Below are 17926 nucleotides of genomic sequence, written 5' to 3'. Positions count from 1 at the left end.
GGTTAAAGAGAGACATCGAGCCGTTGTCACAGCTACTTAGGACCAAGTTGTGATCCTATGCACTGTTTGGAGGTTGGATTGGAGAGACTGGAACAGGAAGTGATAGAGAGGTGGGCACATAGTTTGGTGGCAGTGCCGTGTTCAAGGAGCCTATTTTCCTTCCCAACTGCCTTGTCACATTGCTTGTGGACCTTAAATGATTTATCAGCTATGACCCCAAGGCTCCTCACTGGATCTGTAAGTGGTACCCTTGCATAGTATAAATATGCTTGGAGTTTCCCAACCCAGATGCATACCACTGCACTTATCCACATTGAAATACATCTGCCACACAGGTCCAGTTCTTTACCTTACCTAAATTGGATTGCTACCTATTAATTTGGTCTAAATTCTCAAGCCTATGATATCTGCAAACTTGTGACTAGTTCCATTAATGCCCTTATCTAAATCATTAATAAAGATAATGAACAGCAGTGATCCCAACACAGAGCCCTGTGGACTCCACTCATGATCTAGCCCCATACAGATTTGTTCCCGTCGATGGCAACCCTCTGCCTATGAGACTGTATCTGGTTGGTTGTCCAGCATAAATCTCAAGATAAGTCATAGTCTCAAGATAAGGAGTGGGTCATTTAGGACCGAGATGAGGAAAAATTTCTTCACTCAGAGCTTGTGAATCTTTGGAATTCTCAACCGCAGAAGACTGTGGATGCTCAGTCGTTGAGTATATTCAAGTCCGAGATCGATGGATATTTGAACACTAGGGGAATCAAGGGATATGGGGATAGAGCAGGAAAGTGGAGTTGAGGTAAAAGACCAGCCATGATATTGAATGGCAGAGCTGGCTCGAGGGGCCGTATGACCTACTCTTGCTCCTATTTCTTATGTTCTTAGGTTCTTATAACATTTGTTTCTCAATACTATGTGATGTAATCTTTCCAGATATTTGTCTGTGCAGCAAACCCTCAAGTATCCCTTGCAGCCAAACGTAAGAGGGCCAGTGTAGCTTAACACAGGGAGTGTATTGCACCCCACAGAAGATTCACAAATGACAACCCTCCCTGTTTGGAGGGGCTGTGGCCAGAAAGGCTTGTTCTGGCTGTACACCTATGTTCAGCCGTTATGGACAGCAGCCTGAGAGACTGCAGAGAACATGATGGGACTCAATTCCTGCAGACCCAGGCCTGTGCCTATTTGGTCTAGCCATTGGAGAATGGCAACACATAAGTTAATGCAGCTGCCACTACCAGCTAAAGGAAGGTGCTTTTCCCTCCCCACACCGAACATGTGAGTGAAACATTTGGGGGACATGTGCCAGTCAGAACAGATAACTAATGACTCTTGGACCTCTGGATGCACCAGGCAGTCTGGAACCCTTTTGTGAAAATCTGCACAACATAGAAATCCCTGCCCACACAACAAGACTGTGCCCAGGGAGGTAAGTCTGGACCAATGTGGAACATAGAAATCCCTGCCCACACACCAAGACTGTGTCCAGGGAGGTAAGATTGGACCAGTGTGGAACATAGAAATCCCTGCCCACACAACAAGACTGTGTCCAGGGAGGTAAGATTGGACCAGTGTGGAACATAGAAATCCCTGCCCACACAACAAGACTGTGTCCAGGGAGGTAAGATTGGACCAGTGTGGAACATAGAAATCCCTGCCCACACAACAAGACTGTGTCCAGGGAGGTAAGATTGGACCAGTGTGGAACATAGAAATCCGTGCCCACACACCAAGACTGTGTCCAGGGAGGTAAGATTGGACCAGTGTGGAACATAGAAATCCCTGCCCACACAAGACTGTGTCCAGGGAGGTAAGATTGGACCAGTGTGGAACATAGAAATCCCTGCCCACACAACAAGACTGTGCCCAGGGAGGTAAGACTGGACCAGTGTGGAACATAGAAATCCCTGCCCACACAACAAGACTGTGTCCAGGGAGGTAAGATTGGACCAGTGTGGAACATAGAAATCCCTGCCCACACAACAAGACTGTGTCCAGGGAGGTAAGTCTGGACCAATGTGGAACATAGAAATCCCTGCCCACACAACAAGACTGTGCCCAGGGAGGTAAGATTGGACCCACACGGCAACAATCCAATCTAGATAGATTCTGGAACTACAAAACCCCACATAGGACCCAACCCACACATGCTACTCAGGACATTCAGAAATTTCCATGACTCAACCGGGCCTGAGGGACATTACCATATTACCCCAGTCCTTAAAGGTAAGAGGATAATGGAGTGTGCTAATGTGACCAACAGCCTCAGTGTGTCAGCGTGTTCTCCTGTAAGTACCATGTAACAAAACTGTGCAGCAACTGGGCAAAATTTCATACATTTTGCGCATTCTTTTTTCTGAATAATTAAATCTCAGGATAGCAGAGCAAAAATCCAGCAGTTCCACAAAACTGAACTGAGGACTTAAAAACAGAGCAGACTGTGCTTGTTTGGAAAGAGCAGGACCGTATCTTAGGTTTGATTTGAATTTGATTACCAACAGGAAATCTGAAGTATGAGGCATTCCTGAAGGAGGCGAAGAAAATCTTAGAGAGAGAGGCATCTGAAGCCAACCTGCTCAGCCGCCCTGAGATAATAGCAGGAGAACTGGGTGCAGCTGAGTCCCTCTCCTCTGTAAGTTGCCTTTATTCTTCAATCCTGAATGCAGGAAGAGTTTTTTTTAAATGTATAATACAGTTCTTCTATAGTGGGCCAATCCTAGGATTTTGCATTGACAAATATTCCTGAATAGAAGGTAGTTGGGTATAAATCACTTCCATCATTTTATTAAGCTATTTTCTTTTTTTCCACCTTCAGTTCTCTCCCCTCTTCTTTGTTGCGCTGCAGTTGCATGGCCACAGTCATCCTCTGGTACCTTGGCCAAATGCTCCTTATTTATGTGCCTAGACAGTGAGTGGCTATTTACGTGTGGTGGGGGGGGGCATTGCAATTACACCCAAACTTTCCTCATCTGACATCTACACATGTGAATTTTCCAGCAGGGATCAAAGAGAACATAAGAACATAAGAAATAGGAGCAGGAGTAGGCCATAGGGCCCCCCGAGCCTGTTCCGCAATTCAATAAGATTGTGGCTGATCTTCGACCTCAACTCCACTTTCCCGCCCAATCCCCATATCCCTTGATTCCCCTAGAGTCCAGAAATCTATCTACCTCAGTCTTAAATATATTCAATGACTGACCATCCACAGCCCTCTGGGGTAGAGAATTCCAAATATTCACAACTCTCTGAGTGAAGAAATTCCTCCTCATCTCAGTCCTAAATGTCCGACTCTTTATTCTGTGACTATGTCCCCTAGTTCTAGATTCTCAATCCAGGGGAAACAACCTTTCAGCATCCACCCTGTCAAGCCCCCTCAGAGTCTTATATGTTTCAATGAGATCACCTCTCATTCTTCTAAACTCCAGAGTGTATAGGCCCATTCTACTCAATCTCTCCTCATAGGACAACGCTGTCATCCCAGGAATCAATCTAGTGAACCTTTGTTGAACTGCCTCTAAGGCAAGTATATCCTTCCTTACTTAGGTGAGGTGACCAGAACTCTGGTTGATATTTCCCTCTCTGGCCCAGGAGTACTGAAGCCACTTACCATGCCCCCACCATCACTGCAGCTGAGATCTGCTAACTCAGCAGAGAATTTTAACCCCCTCCCCAGGGTAGGAGGATTAAATTGCTAAAAATGTGAAACCAGACCCCAACCTGCCGAGAACTCGCCTACTTCCGATTTTACCGCGGTGGGTTTGGGGGCATCCCGAGTAACACGCTCTGGAGAGGCGGTTCAATGATTATAATACTTAAATGAGGCTCTGTTCCTCAGATTTTGGCAGCCTTTTGAATTTAAGTTCTGCTGGACGGGTTTCCCAGGGCTCAGGAAACCCGGCAGCTGAGGGGAGGTGAGAGCTGCCAGATCCAGCACTGCTTGTGGGTCAGGAGCAGCAAGAGCGCTTCCCCCGGCCCCTTAAGTACATCTTCTGCCCTGATCCCTCCGTCCCCGCTATTGGCCAATCCCTCCTCGCTGCTGCGCCCCGAGCCCTCCCATCCCGCCCCCATCAAACTCTGATCTTCCCGATTGCCGTGGACCATCCCCAGCGGTCTCCGGCTGCTGCCTTCTACAGCAGGCCTTCCCGCCAGGCATCTGGCCAGCCTCTCAACCTGGCCGGGTGCCGGGCGGGAAACTGAGTAGAGAAAATTCTAATGAAGTCCTGCCGTTAGGTTCGGCAGGACTTCCGCCTTACCGGGATTTCCGGGTTTCCTGGCCGCTGACTGGCGGCCCCGCTCCCTCCCCACCTTCCCGTAAATATCGGGGCCCAGGAGTCAAACCTGGGGCCTTCTGGTCCATATAACTTGGTCACCCACTCCCTTTACCAACTGGCCTATTGGGAAGGTTCATTAAGCAGCAGTGCACTGTAGCACAAAGTGGCCAAACGCTGGCATTCCAACGGTTCCCTACATGCTGCTTTCATGATCTTGTTAGTGCCATCAGGAAGAGATGCAGAGCAGAGTTTAAATACTTCCCTAAGAACAAATAAAAGAAGAAAGCTGCATTCCATGAGCTCTCTGGATATTAGCCAAGGGATCTGTGATTGAGCTCTGCCCAAATAGCACCTAGAGTTAACCCGATGGCTCAGTACACGCGTGGAAACCCATGAATACAATAGCATTTCTTCCCAACTACCTTAATCTGCCTTACAGTCAGGATACATTACAGCATCAGTCTTTTCAACTTTTATTAACACTAGCAGTGTGTGGAGTGAGTGTGTTTTGCCCCAGTGAAATTTCAGTGCCCCAGTTTCACCATAGTGAAATTATATGATATGTAACTACAACTTTCTAATTGTTTCTAATTTCTATGTGTTCTTCAAGTGGGAGAAGGAAGTGAGACAGAGTAGGTGGTTCTGCCTACAGGTACTGCAGAATTTATGTAGTAGCTGCCTGACCCTGTATGCTGTGATTCTCACTTGTGGTCATTTGAGCAGGGCAGCTAGGTGATACGTATGTGGCTTTGCCCTAAGAGACTACCCGCATCAACTCCTGCCATTCTCCTGCTGCTGGGCATTCCCTCAGCATTAGTTGAAGATCTGTGGTGGAGCAGGCCTCTGGGGAGCTGTGAGGTTGTTGAAACCCTGTATTATCTGGTTCCCAACATGGTGAATGCAGAGATGACAGACTGCTGCAGTTTGAAGTCCAAGGGCTCAAGGTATATAATTCATTAAGAAGGCTATGGCAGAGCTTTGCCCTCTGCTATGCTATAGAGGGCCCTGGCGTGGCCGTGCTCTCCATGGTGGCCTTCAGCTTGGTTAGCACAGCACAGAGGCAGTTTCTGTATATTCTCCCTCTGTCCTGGTGACCCAAACTTAAACTAAAGTGCTTTTAATATGCCTTGAAAGCCATGATTATAAAATTAAACCAAATGGGAGCGGAACTTATCTTGGCAACCAGCAAAGTTCCCAGATGAGACACTATTTACTTACAGCTGCTTCAATCCAGGCTGGTCCTCAGCTCCACTCTTCACAAGATCTCCTCCACCAACACTACTTCAGTAAATCCATCAGTGCAGCACTCCCTCAGTCCTGCACTGAAGATTATGTGCTCAGATCTCAGGAGTGGGACTTGAACCCATGACCTTCTGACTCAGAGACAAGAGTGCTACCAACTGAGCCGTGGCTAACACCTAGCTGAGCTGATCGTGTCCGTACCCAGTGTACAAAAACCGGCATGCTTTCCAGCCGGAGTTACTGCATGGTGATCAGGAGCAAGGACCATGCTGATTCTTCACTTCCCTAGCCTGGGTTCACTGAGGCTATTCATGGCGCTACCACAGCTGAGAACAGAACTTCACACCCATTGTATTTCCTGCCACATAGTGGTCTCTGATACATTGTAAACCTGACCAGTGTAATATAGCTGCAATTCCAGCTTATTTCATTGATAGAAAGCACCAATTGTGTCCGTTATGCGGTGGGTGCTGAAATTCCACAGAAAATCGACCAGTCTCCCACCATAACTTTGGCGGAGCCCCCAGGGCAATGGTGGGAGACTGGCGGAGCCCCCAGGGCAATGTTGGGAGACTGGCGGAGCCCCCAGGGCAATGGTGGGAGACTGGCGGAGCCCCCAGTGCAATGGTGGGAGACTGATAGAGCCCCCAGGGCAAAGGTGGGAGACTGATGGAGCCCCCAGGGCAATGGTGGGAGACTGGCGGAGCCCCCAGGGCAATGGCGGGAGACTGATGGAGCCCCCACAGACTCTCATGTTATTTGAAGGAATGGATTAGATAGGTTAGATATGGCAGACTGAAACAATTTAATAGATTTTTTTCAATATCTGGTTATAATATTCAGCATCTCCAGCCCATCTGCAAGAAATTCAAGAAAAACTCAGGCTACATCCAAATTATATCAAATTCACTCCCCTCCCAAAATGTATAGCAATATTGCCAGCATTAACCTTCATATTGTTATTAAATCTGGATGGTGCATGCATGTGGCATTCTGACCCATCATTGAGATTGACATCTGTCAAAAGATCACAGCAACTGGACGTGTGACTGCTGCAAAACCACCCTTCATAGCAGAAAGTGCTAATTACCGTTTCTCTGTAGTCCAGCAAGGGTAATGGATCAGCATACCTGTCGATCTGCAGTATGTTGACAAGTAGAAGTTGAGTCGATGCTTTGGGGGGGAATGGAATTTCATGTAAAAGCAGAAAATGGTCTGATTTTGCAGCCTCGAGAGTCTTGAGTTGCTGCCTTTCTCGGCACTGATTGATGTCAGGGCACTCTGATTGAAAGACGCTTATTTATGGATATGGAATTAGGAATTCCTTTCTTTTGACAGTTCTGTGTATTTATTGATCGATTTTCTATATCTGACCTGCACAGTACGATGCCCTGCTGCAGATGGAAGTTGAGCGATTACTAATTAAGGACTGCAGTCTAGCGCAAGAGTTGATTCTGTCTTCCCGCAGTGTTGGGTCTAGTGCGAGTCAACGTATACGCAGGGGATTCTCGAGGTAAGATTACCCGTAATTAGTATATTTGGAGTTCCTACATCATCAACACCCACCATTAATTCTCCCTCAGCAGTACACTTCACTTCATCAATACTGCTTCTATTGCAATCAATGCCATTCTTTGCTCAATCTATTGGATAACAAACTTGAGTCATTATCCTGTGAGATACCATCTTTCGGATGAGACGTTAAACCCAGGCCCTGTCTACCCTCTCAGATGGATCTAAAAGATCCCAATTATGCTATTTTGAAGAAGAGCAGGGGAGTTCTCCCTGGTTTTCTGGCCAATATTTATCCCTCAACCCACATCACTAAATCAGATGATCTGATCATTATCACATTGCTGTTTGTGGGACCTTGCTGTGCACAAATAGGCTGCTGCGTTTCCTACGTTACAACAGTGAATACATTTCAAAAGTACTTCATTGGCTGTAAAGCACTTTGGGGTGTCCTGAGGTTGTGAAAGGTGCGATATAAATGCAAGTCTTTCTTTTTCCCATAGTCCATAATGGAGCAAATAGGTCGTAACACGTACCACTGGTCCGGAGACTATTTCGTGCCCATAGCAAGCTGCTTATAGCTTTGGCAGTCAGGGAGACATTTCACAGAGATGTGTCTTTTGGAAGTTTTATCTTTAGTTTGTTAACGTTTATCAAATAAAATAAGTTTAGTGGTGTCTATAGTCTATGATGGGACAAATTGTAAGTGGTCTATGGGATTACGGTGCTCAACTGACTAAATGTGCCTGTTCTTGCCTCACAATTCCTTGTGTTCACACTCACTGTGTGGTGAAGTGCTGAAATGAAGACGTTATTAACAGCACATTGGGTGAATGTTTACTCGGAAGCCGTTAACTTGGAATTAAGTAATTGCTGACAGTGCAGCTCCTGCAATATTCATCTTTGCAAATTCCATTCACAGAGGTCCAAAAAAAATTGCACACTAAACGATTTCCTAGAAGGTGATGGGTGGGGGGGAGGTTAAATCGTCAAATTTGTGAGACCTGACCCCATCCCACTACGAACGCGCCTACTTCCAATTAAACCGCGGCGAGTTTGGGGGCGTCTGAGTAACTCGCTGTAGAGAGGCGGGTCCATCATTATGACTGTTCCTCAGATTTTGGCAGCCATTTGAATTTAACGCTGGCCGGCTGGATTTCCCAGGCCTTGGAAAACCCAGCAGCTAAAGTGTGTCGGGAGCAGCCGGATCAAGCAGGTAAGTGCTTTTTAGAGCATTGCTTGTGGGCCAGGAGGAGCAGAAGTGCTTCCCCCCCAGCCCCTCAAGCAAATCCTTTGCCGTGATCAGTGACCCCTCCCTCTGGCCTTCTACCGCTAGCTTTCCTGCCCGGCAGCCGGCCAACCTGTCAATCTGACCAGCTACCAAGCAGGGAACGGATTAAAAAAATGATGAGGCCCTGCCGTTAAATTCAGCAGGAACTCCGCGTTCCCGGTATTTCCGGATTACCCCCTCCCCCCCCCCACCCCGGCAAACACGTGCCCCCATGCCCACCCCGCCTCCCTGTAAATATCGGGGCCAATGATTCTGGTGGGTTAGAGATCCATGGCTCTCAGCAGCCTTCCAATATCTCACCCAAGTACCAGTCTTCATGTACGAGCCCAGCCAATGAATGTCAGTGGTATATTTTACCACTGGAAGCATCACAGCTAAGTCCTGTCCTGGTGTTCATACATACGCACTTTCCAACTGGGTGGTCACCAGGATCACAAACCCAGGCCGATTCTTTCCATCCCCTTCCCTAGCCCACCAGCAGAGGCCAATTGCATTGCCCCAACTATTGCCATGGTTAAGATCAAGTACAGATCAGCCATTGGACCTGGGACCTTCTCGTCCGTGTGGTTTAGCATCACACTGAGCAGTTACCTTTGCCCACTGGTCACATTTAGATTTCTTATTTGGATTATCTAGTGCCCTCGAGATGCCATCTAACAGGTAAAGTCAGTTCAGGACCATGAGATGAGTCAAATTGTTAATATGCTATGTTGCACTATAGTAAGATTGTTTCTTTATTTACATTTTCTACTCTGGGGTGGAGAGGTATTGTCAAAGCAAAATACTACGGATGCTGGAAATCTGATATAAAAACAGAAAATGCTGGAAAAGCTCAGCAAGTGAGGCAGCATCTGTGGAGAAAGAGAGTTAATGTTTCAGGTCAAATACCTTTCATCAGAACTGAAAGATGTTAAAGAGTTAAAGTTTTTAAGCAAGTACAGAAGGAAAGGTGGGGGGGGGGGAGGGGAGGAAAGAACAAATAGGAAGGTCTGTGATAGGGTAGAGAGCAAGAGTGATTGGAGAGGTGATGTGCCATTTTTACCCCTGGAGAGGAGAGGAGGTTTTGCCTCCATTAAACTGAATGGGTGGAATATCACGGGTTGGCGAATGCAGGAACAGAACTTCTGCCCTGTGATGTATAGACTCGTGCGCGTTAAGTCAGCCACTGTCAGTTTGAAAGCAGCTGCCATTGCATAGTTTGGCTAGAGTATATTTGTGTGCACAAGTCAGGTTGGCGGTGATGGGGAGGAGAGAAGAAAAGGAAGTTGTAGAAAGAGGTAGAACTGAGCAAGGAGCTGAGGCCCAAGCAGAGTGGGGCAATAACCACCAAAGGGACAGGTGTACGGAGTGCAATGAATTACCCGCCAAACGAGCACACAGACAACAGAAAGGGAGGCCGGACATTGTGGGGACGAAATGTATCAAACTGCAGGAGTTAGAGGCCTGCAGCAGCTTAAAGGGGCAGGCATAAGCATCGTCATTTTCACTGCAGCACAAAGTGTTCAGAGAAGACATCAGCCGGGTCTGTAGGAGGGCTGAAAGCCTCCATGTCTCCCAGAAGAGCTGCTTAGGAAACAGAAGGAGGTGGCCAGGGTATTCAGTACCAACTCAACCATTTGATTCACGGCCAGGTTGTACAGGATGAAGAAGGCAGGTTGGGCAGAGGGATCCACTCACAGCATGCAAGGGACATTGGAGGATGGATTCACAAATCTGCTGTCCACTTTGTAACATGTGGAGCTCCAGGGACATCTGCACCGGAGACTTCCATGACATGGGCCCTAAGTGCAGTCGTCTTCCATTGATTCTCAGACTGCTGCTATAGAGGCATAGGTGTCAGATTGGGGCTCAGTTACATACAAGCATCATATAGGGCTTCACTGGTTTCTTTAGGACTGTTAGACTTAGATAATCACTCGGATCCATTGGTGCAAGTTATTCCCAGAAGCAGTTTGAGCATCTTATATTTGGGGAGTGTCCATTTTGCCTATATCAAACTATGTGATTGTGTAACCCAGGTATTTGTGTCTTTCACAAATGCCCCTCCAACCTTTTTGAAGGCACCTGGTAAGATAAGAATTGTTAAGCTGCTTTATTTCACAAGCAGTGAAGATACAGAGCAATAGCTATGATTGAATCCAATCAGTACTTCTCATGTAATAATACAAAAATAACAAACACACATTGCATCCCCACATCAACTTAATTAACTTAAACAATATAACTCCTAACTACTCTTCTGCATTTTCCTTCTAAGCCTGGCCAAGCTCGCCCTCGCAACTTCTTTTTAAAAACTTGTCTGACTACCCGAGTCTCTGTCTCTTTTTTATATCATCATGTGTTCACAGCCAGAAGGGAAGGCCTGCCAGATCACCTCTGCTGAGCACCTGGAATCAGAGACTTCCAAACACACCGATTGAGGTGTTTAGCAATTGCCAAGACAGGCTAAAAAATTGCTTATTCTTTAAAGTTTATGGGAAAACATCAAAGCTGAGCTCATTTTAAACATATTTCATCTCAATGCCTCTTTTCACAATTTGTATACGCTTTGCTTCAAAATGCAACATTTGAATATATCCCTTCTCCAAATCTTTTCTGTGGAAAAATTATCCAAAAAAAAAGACCATGTACTTCATACACTGGCACCAAGGGGAAGCACCGTAGTAAGAAGCATGAGACACACACACAACAGGGTTTCAAATTAAAATTACAGTTCCACTAAGCTTTCTGGTCCCATGCATTTGCAGCCATTATAGTGGATTCCTCCGTAATTTTGGTGGGAATCTGTTGGAATGCCCATAGATTAGGCTGGAACCCAGATATGCTGGGTCCATCTTGTAGGGTAAAGTTTACACGATAGTCTTCTGAGTGCAGAGCTTCCACCTGACCCTACAAAGCCATTAATGTAAGCGGGCCAGGTTCTCCCAAACCCAGGGGTTTAGTATTCCAGCCCTCGGTTGGGAACAGGCGCAGGATTGGCCTGATGAAATCCCAACAGGGGCGAATGTAGGACCCACCTGGTAGTCCAGGCCGGGATCGGAGCAGGGACGACCAACAATGGGCGGTCCTGATTTTGTTTTTATGTGTTACAATCAGCCCCTGACACGGGGCAGCCACTTCACTTTACTGGAGTAGGGGCAGTAGACCCCAGCCACCAGCCCGGCAAGCTTCAGCCAGTGTTTCCAGTCTCTTAGGCAGGGGAAATGCCAGAATGTGGCCCGAAACCAGTAAAAGCCCAATACTTGCAGCCCCTTTCCATGACCCTACAAACTACAGTGGGATCAGCGACAGAAATCACAGGCAAGCAGGCGGGTTCGTCCCAGCTCTTACACGAGGATAATCTCCTGTGAGGAATTTCAGGGCCTCTCTGTACAGACATTAAGGTTCAGAAGTTGCTTGATGACATGAAAGGGACATTGGTGTGTTGCGCACAGATGAGAATCACTAGATGATCTATTTATGGCGGTAAGGGGAAGAAATGGATAAGGCCGTTTACTTAGTGGTCAGATGAAGAAGTCAAGAGAATGTATCCTGTATGAGAGCAAAATGACTGTGTTCTGAAGCTAGCCACCCTCCAATGCTACTGCTGCTTCTGTTGTTGATCCCTTTGCTACTTGTGGGGCACACATCCTTGATGCAATCTGTGTTGCCCCCACTTATTCCAGGCATGTAAAGCGTGTCTTAACATGCCAGTGATATGCATGAATGGATCAGAGTGCTCATCGTGTGTCCTGCGATACTGCACAGGTATCATTAACAATGGCTTCAGCGAATAGTCTTGATCTCTCAAAAGCCACCCTGAGCCTTTCCTTTCTGGGTTAGCACTGTGGGTTCCCTTAAAATGAAGGCATCATGGCAGCTTCAAGGGAAGCAAGTATTCACATATATAATGTGGTGCTGCTGTACACTAATGAGCTGGACTTTGAGAGATTGGAGTCATTTCTTGTTGACTTAGGTAGTGACATTGAGCAAGTAGGTACATAGGCCATGCTGGTGCAATTTATGACTCCTTGGGCCTCTGGGAATCCTGCCACTCTGTAAAATTATAGTGCCCTGACACGCTGCTACCAGTTGTCCATGGGGAAGATGATGAAGTTGCTTGTTCTAGTGAGCAATAGATCTGTGACTTCAGATGTTAGCCGTGGCTCGGTGGTAGCACATTCACCTCTGAGTCAGAAGGTTGAGGGTTCAAGTCCCACTCCAGAGATTTGAGCACACAATCTCTGCTGCCACTTCAGTGCAGTACTGAGGGAGCTCTGCACTATCGGAAGTGTTGTCTTTCGGATGAGTCGCCAAACTGAGGACCCAGCTTATCCTCTTGGGTAGATGTAAAAGAATCCACGGTACCATTTGAAGAAGAGCAGTGGAGTTCTCTTGGTGTTATGGGCAACATTTAGCCCTCAACCAACACCTAAAAACAGATGATCCGGTCATTTATGTAATTGCTGGTTTTGGGATCTTGCCCTGTGCAAATTGGCTGCAGCGTTTTCAACATTACCTGTTCAAGACAGACGGGTTGCATCTCAACAGAGCTGGGACCAATGTCCTCACAGGGAGGTTCACTGGTGTTGTGGGCGGGGGAGGGTTTAAACTAATTTGGCAGGGGGATGAGCACCAGGATATACACTGGGAAAGGAGAAACAAGGTGCACAAAGGATTGGGAGAGACAGATAGCACTCGAGTAAGAAATGGTACAGTATTAGGTGGGATCAGACTGAGAGTATACAAGAAAGTCTAAGATAAGTTTACAGTGCATGTGTGTAAACGCACACAGCGTGGTAAATAAGGTTGGTGAGCTGCAGGAGCAAATAGCCACATGGGAATATGATGTTGTGGCGATAACGGAGACCTGGCTCAAAAAAAGGCAGGATTGGGTACTAAATATTTCTGGATAGAGGTGTTCAGGAAAGAGGGGTAGTGGCAGTATTGATTAAGGAGAATATTGCAGAGCTGGAGAGAGAGGATGTCCTTGAGAGGTCAAGGACAGAATCTATTTGGTTAGAGTTAAGAAACAATAGAGGTGCCATTACACCACTGGGTGTATTCTATAGGCCACCAACTAGTGGGAAGGAGATGGAGGAGCAAATTTGCAGGGAAATTACAGAGAGGTGCAAGAACTATAGAGTAGTGATAATGGGGGACTTCAACTATCCTAATATATACTAGCATAGTTCTGGTGTAAAGGGCAAAGAGGGAGAGGAATTTTTGAAGTGTGTTCAGGAGAACTTTCTTGATCAGTACGTTTCCAGCCCAAGGAGGAAGGAGGCATTGTTGGATCTAGTTCTGGGGAATGGGGTGGGTCAAGTGGAGCAAGTGTCAGTGGGGGAGCATTTAGGGAACAGTGATCATAGTATCATAAGATTTAGATTAGTTATGGAAAAGGACAAGGAGCAATCTAGAGTAAAAATACTTAATTGGAGGAGGGCCAATTTCAATGGGTTGAGAACGGATCTGGCCTGGGTAAATTGGAATCAAAGATTGGCATGCAAAACTGTAATCGAACAATGGGCAGCCTTTAAAGAAGAGATAGTGCAGGTACAGTCTAGGTACATTCTCACAAGGGGGAAAGGTAGGGCAACCAAAGCCCGAGCTCCCTGGATGACGAAAGAGAAAATAAGATGAAGCAGAAAAAGGGGTCAAATGACAGATGTCAGGTTGATAATACAAGTGAGAAACAGGCTGAATATAGAAAGTACAGAGAAGAGAAAAAGGAAATAAGAGGGTATGAGAATAGACTGGCAGCTAACATAAAAGGGAATCCAAAAGTCCTCTATAGGCATATAAATAGTAAATGGGTAGTAAGAGAAGGGGTGGGGCTGATTTGGTAGTACCATCCAGTATTTGAGATACTGGATGGGTAAAAATAGATAGAGGAGGGACTAGAAAGGCTGGCTGTACTTGGGATGGGATGTCTCCTAGGATGCTGAGGGAAGTAAGGGTGGAAATTGCAGAAGTACTGGCCATAATCTTCCAAACCTCCTTAGATATGGGGGTGGTGCCAGAGGACTGGAAAATTGCAAATGTTACACCCTTGTTCAAAAAAGGGTGTAAGGATAAACCCGACAACTACAAGTCAGTCAGTTTAACCTCGGCGATGGGGAAGCTTTTAGAAACGATAATCCGGGACAAAATTAATAGTCACTTGGACAAGTGTAGATTAATAAAGGAAAGCCAGCACGGATTTGTTAAAGACAAATCGTGTTTAACTAGCTTGATTGAGTTTTTTGATGAGGTAACAGAGAGAGCCGATGGAGGGCAATGCGTTTGATGTATATGTGGATTTCCAAAAGGCATTTGATAAAATGCCACGTAATAGTCTTGTCAGCAAATTGAAGCCCTTAGAATAAAAGGGGCAGTGGCAGCATGGATATGAAATTGGCTAAGTGACAGGGAACGGTAGTGGTGGTGAACGGTTTCTACGGCCAGTAGTGGTGTACGGTTGTTTTTCAGACTGGAGGATGGTATACAGTGGTATTCCCCAGGGGTCGGTGCTGGGACCACTGCTTTTTTTTAATATATATTAATGACTTGGACTTGGGTGGACAGGGTACAATTTCAAAATTTGCAGATGACACAAAATTTGGAAGTGTAGTAAACAGTGAGGAGGATAGTAATCGACTTCAAGAGGACATAGACAGGCTGAAGGAATGGGCAGATACATGGCAGATGAAATTTAACGCAGAGAAGTGCAAAGTGACACATATTGGCAAGAAAATGAGAGGCAATATAAACTAAATGGTACAATTCTAAAGAGGGTACAGGAACAGAGAGACCTAGTTGTATACGTACACAAATCGTTGAAGGTGGCATGTCAGGTTGAGAAAGTGGTTAAAAAAGCATACAAGATCCTGGGCTTTATAAATAGAGGCATAAAGTCCAAAAGCAAGGAAGCTATGTTGAACCTTTTATGAAATACTGTTTTGGCCACAGCTGCAGTATTGTGTCCAATTCTGGGCACTGCACTTTAGGAAGGATGTTACGGCCTTAGGGAGGGTGCAGAAAATATTTATTATGGTTCCAGGGATGAGGGACTTCAGTTACATGGATAGACTGGAGAAGCTGGAATTGTTCTCCTTAGAGCAGGGAAGGTTGAGAGGAGATTTGATAGAAGTGTTCAAAATCATGAAGGGTTTAGATAAAGTAAATAAAGAGATACTGTTCCCATTGGTGAAAGGGTCGAGAACCAGAGGACCCAGATTTAAGGTGATTGGTAAAAGAACCACAGAGAAGGTGACATGAGGAAAAACTTTTTCATGCAGTGAGTAGTTATGATCTGGAATGCGCTGCCTGAAAGGGTGATGGAAGCAGATTCAATCGTAGCTTTCAAAAAGGAAGGGAACTTGAAGGGAACAAAAATTGCTAGGCTACGGGGAAAGAGCAGGAGAATGGGACTAATTGGATTGCTCTTACAAAGAGCCAGCACAGTCATTCTATGATTACAACAGCGACTGCACCTCATTGGCTGTAATGTGCTTTTGGACCTCCTACGGTCATGAAAGGCACTATATAAATGCAAGTTCTTTCTTTTCTTTCTTAATATATCTGTACTGCTTGGCTAATGCTAGTGATGTCCCCAGTAGCAGCCTGGAATGACCCTGTAACATAAATGTTAAGGGTGGTTGTGACCTTTACAGTCACTGGCTATGTGGTGCTTGTGGTGGAGGTCTGTTTGCATGATTTTGCATAGCTCTGTGACAGCTTCCTTTGTAAAGTGATGCCTCCATAGTCATTGCTCCTCTGGCAAATGCAAGAATGTGCACTTTTACCTGAATATTGTGTTGGGTGAGTACCGGTGCTTGGGTGCCGTATGCATCTGGTGCTGCCTGACCAACCTGCTGTCCCTCTATTACTGCCTTCCAAAAACAAAAACGTAAGGGAATTCCCATTGTAGAGCTCATCGTGTCCTGTCTGAAATGGTGGGAGGAAAAATGGCAGCCTCAGAACAAATGGCACAGAAAGCTATCAAAGTGATTGGCAACATCAAAAAAAAAGAAAAAACAACCTTGCAAAAATGAGTCTGAACTAGACTTCAAAGTGAAGTTATCAGCTTTGATCTAAGGCTTGTTAAATACTCTTCCACCTGATCCAAAGTGCCTAGCAATCCTGGGCAGCTATTTCATGCAGGCGGAATGAAACAGGGCAAGTAAGGTGGGACTGACAGAAAATAACGTCATGATGTCTTTTCTTCCTCATTTTCATGGAACTGCTCAGAAATGGGTTCCCATGTTCTATTTTAGTAGAGCCAATCAGAGATTCCAGGCTAGTGTTCTTATACTCACGCAGTGGGTAGTTGGTGGGTATAAAGTGTGGGTAACCCATTGGAAAACTGGACATAAATCCATCACACTGGATTTCTGCTCATTTAGCATCTTCTTCAATTTTCTTGTTGGGATTTGTACAGGTGCCAACATTGCCTGCCAGTTCACTCTTAATTATATCAAAATTGGACCCCGAAGGTGGCATTTAAACATCTGTACAACTGACAATTGTTTTATGTTAATACAGCTAGGGTGTGCTATTTACGGAAATGCATTTAATGGTTTGCAGCAGCTTTTTGCATATTTTTCTTATTATTTCTGTTTCCACTTAGTTGGTTAGGAGGCTTTGTGCCAAGTGTTAGGGCACTGCCATTTTTTTGTTGTTGGTATGTTCACAATATTGAGACAGTGGGTTTGCCAATGGGAATCCCCTTCACATTTTGTTGGAGGATGAACATTGGAGGGATGCCAGGCGGGACAGGCTGCACCGGAGGCAGACTCTGCCTACCTCTTAGGTGCACCTCTGCCTGTAAGTTGGCTATCTGACACAGACCATGCAGAACTGTCCATGTGGGCACCAGTTGAGCAGACAGACAGATGCAAAGCTGTGCCATCTGCTGCAAGGAGCTAACATGTACCATGGGAATGGTACTACAAGTGCTTGTAATGGTCAGCTGCACCCTCAAGACCTCTCCCTCCAACTCCCAGATAGGCTCCAATGCCTTTATGCATCCTTCTTCCCACTACCTGCATTTCACCAGCCATCAAGCAGGGCCTTGGACTGTTGCACTGCTTACTTGCCCACAGCCTGGGTTTGCTGCCTCCGTATTTATTGTGCCAGCCTGTGTTTTGCCAGCCATTTTTGCTACCAACCTAGCTTTGCAAAGGCTGAAATATGGACATTAAAAATATTAGCAGCCATATGCGGCCATTTACCTTTAAATTCATTCGTTACCCCTTATTAACAGTTTGAATAAATGACTTTCTAACCCACCCCTGGTGAGATCCCAAAACGAGGCCCAATATGGGCCATGCGCTTGGCCACACTGTAAATGAAGTCTACCTACAAAACCAGTGAGGCTCTCACACTAACGCTTGGGTGAGCACTAACAACACATTTCCTGATTGGGATAGAGTCTCTGATCAGGTCTCCAATGTGACACACATACTTGTAACATTGGGTCCCAAAAATCTGTTTGGGTAACTTTATACAACTAGCTAAGGAAAAGTTCTTTCATGAACCTGCTGTTTTTAACCTCTCTAAAGAATTCTCTAATCTTCACACACAGAACAAAATATACCACCAGGAGTTCCGACTTCGACCAGTTTCTGCTGCATTCTCT

At 45.9% G+C, this 17926-nt stretch overlaps 1 protein-coding gene across 1 annotated transcript in view; it reads left to right on the top strand.

Annotated features, from left to right (window-relative positions):
- The window catches only part of hydin (HYDIN axonemal central pair apparatus protein), a 1099250-nt gene that overhangs the window by 571871 nt on the left and 509453 nt on the right, over nt 1–17926 (top strand). The window contains exons 34-35 of the mRNA XM_067997614.1: nt 2511–2641; nt 6905–7035. Coding sequence (XP_067853715.1) covers nt 2511–2641; nt 6905–7035 — 262 coding nt within the window. The remainder of the gene's footprint in view (nt 1–2510; nt 2642–6904; nt 7036–17926) is intronic.

This window comes from Heptranchias perlo, chromosome 16 (assembly GCF_035084215.1).
Source record: "Heptranchias perlo isolate sHepPer1 chromosome 16, sHepPer1.hap1, whole genome shotgun sequence".
Lineage (NCBI taxonomy): Eukaryota > Metazoa > Chordata > Chondrichthyes > Hexanchiformes > Hexanchidae > Heptranchias > Heptranchias perlo.
Note: the sequence above shows the minus strand (reverse complement) of the source record. Positions and strands in the feature narration are given on the sequence as shown.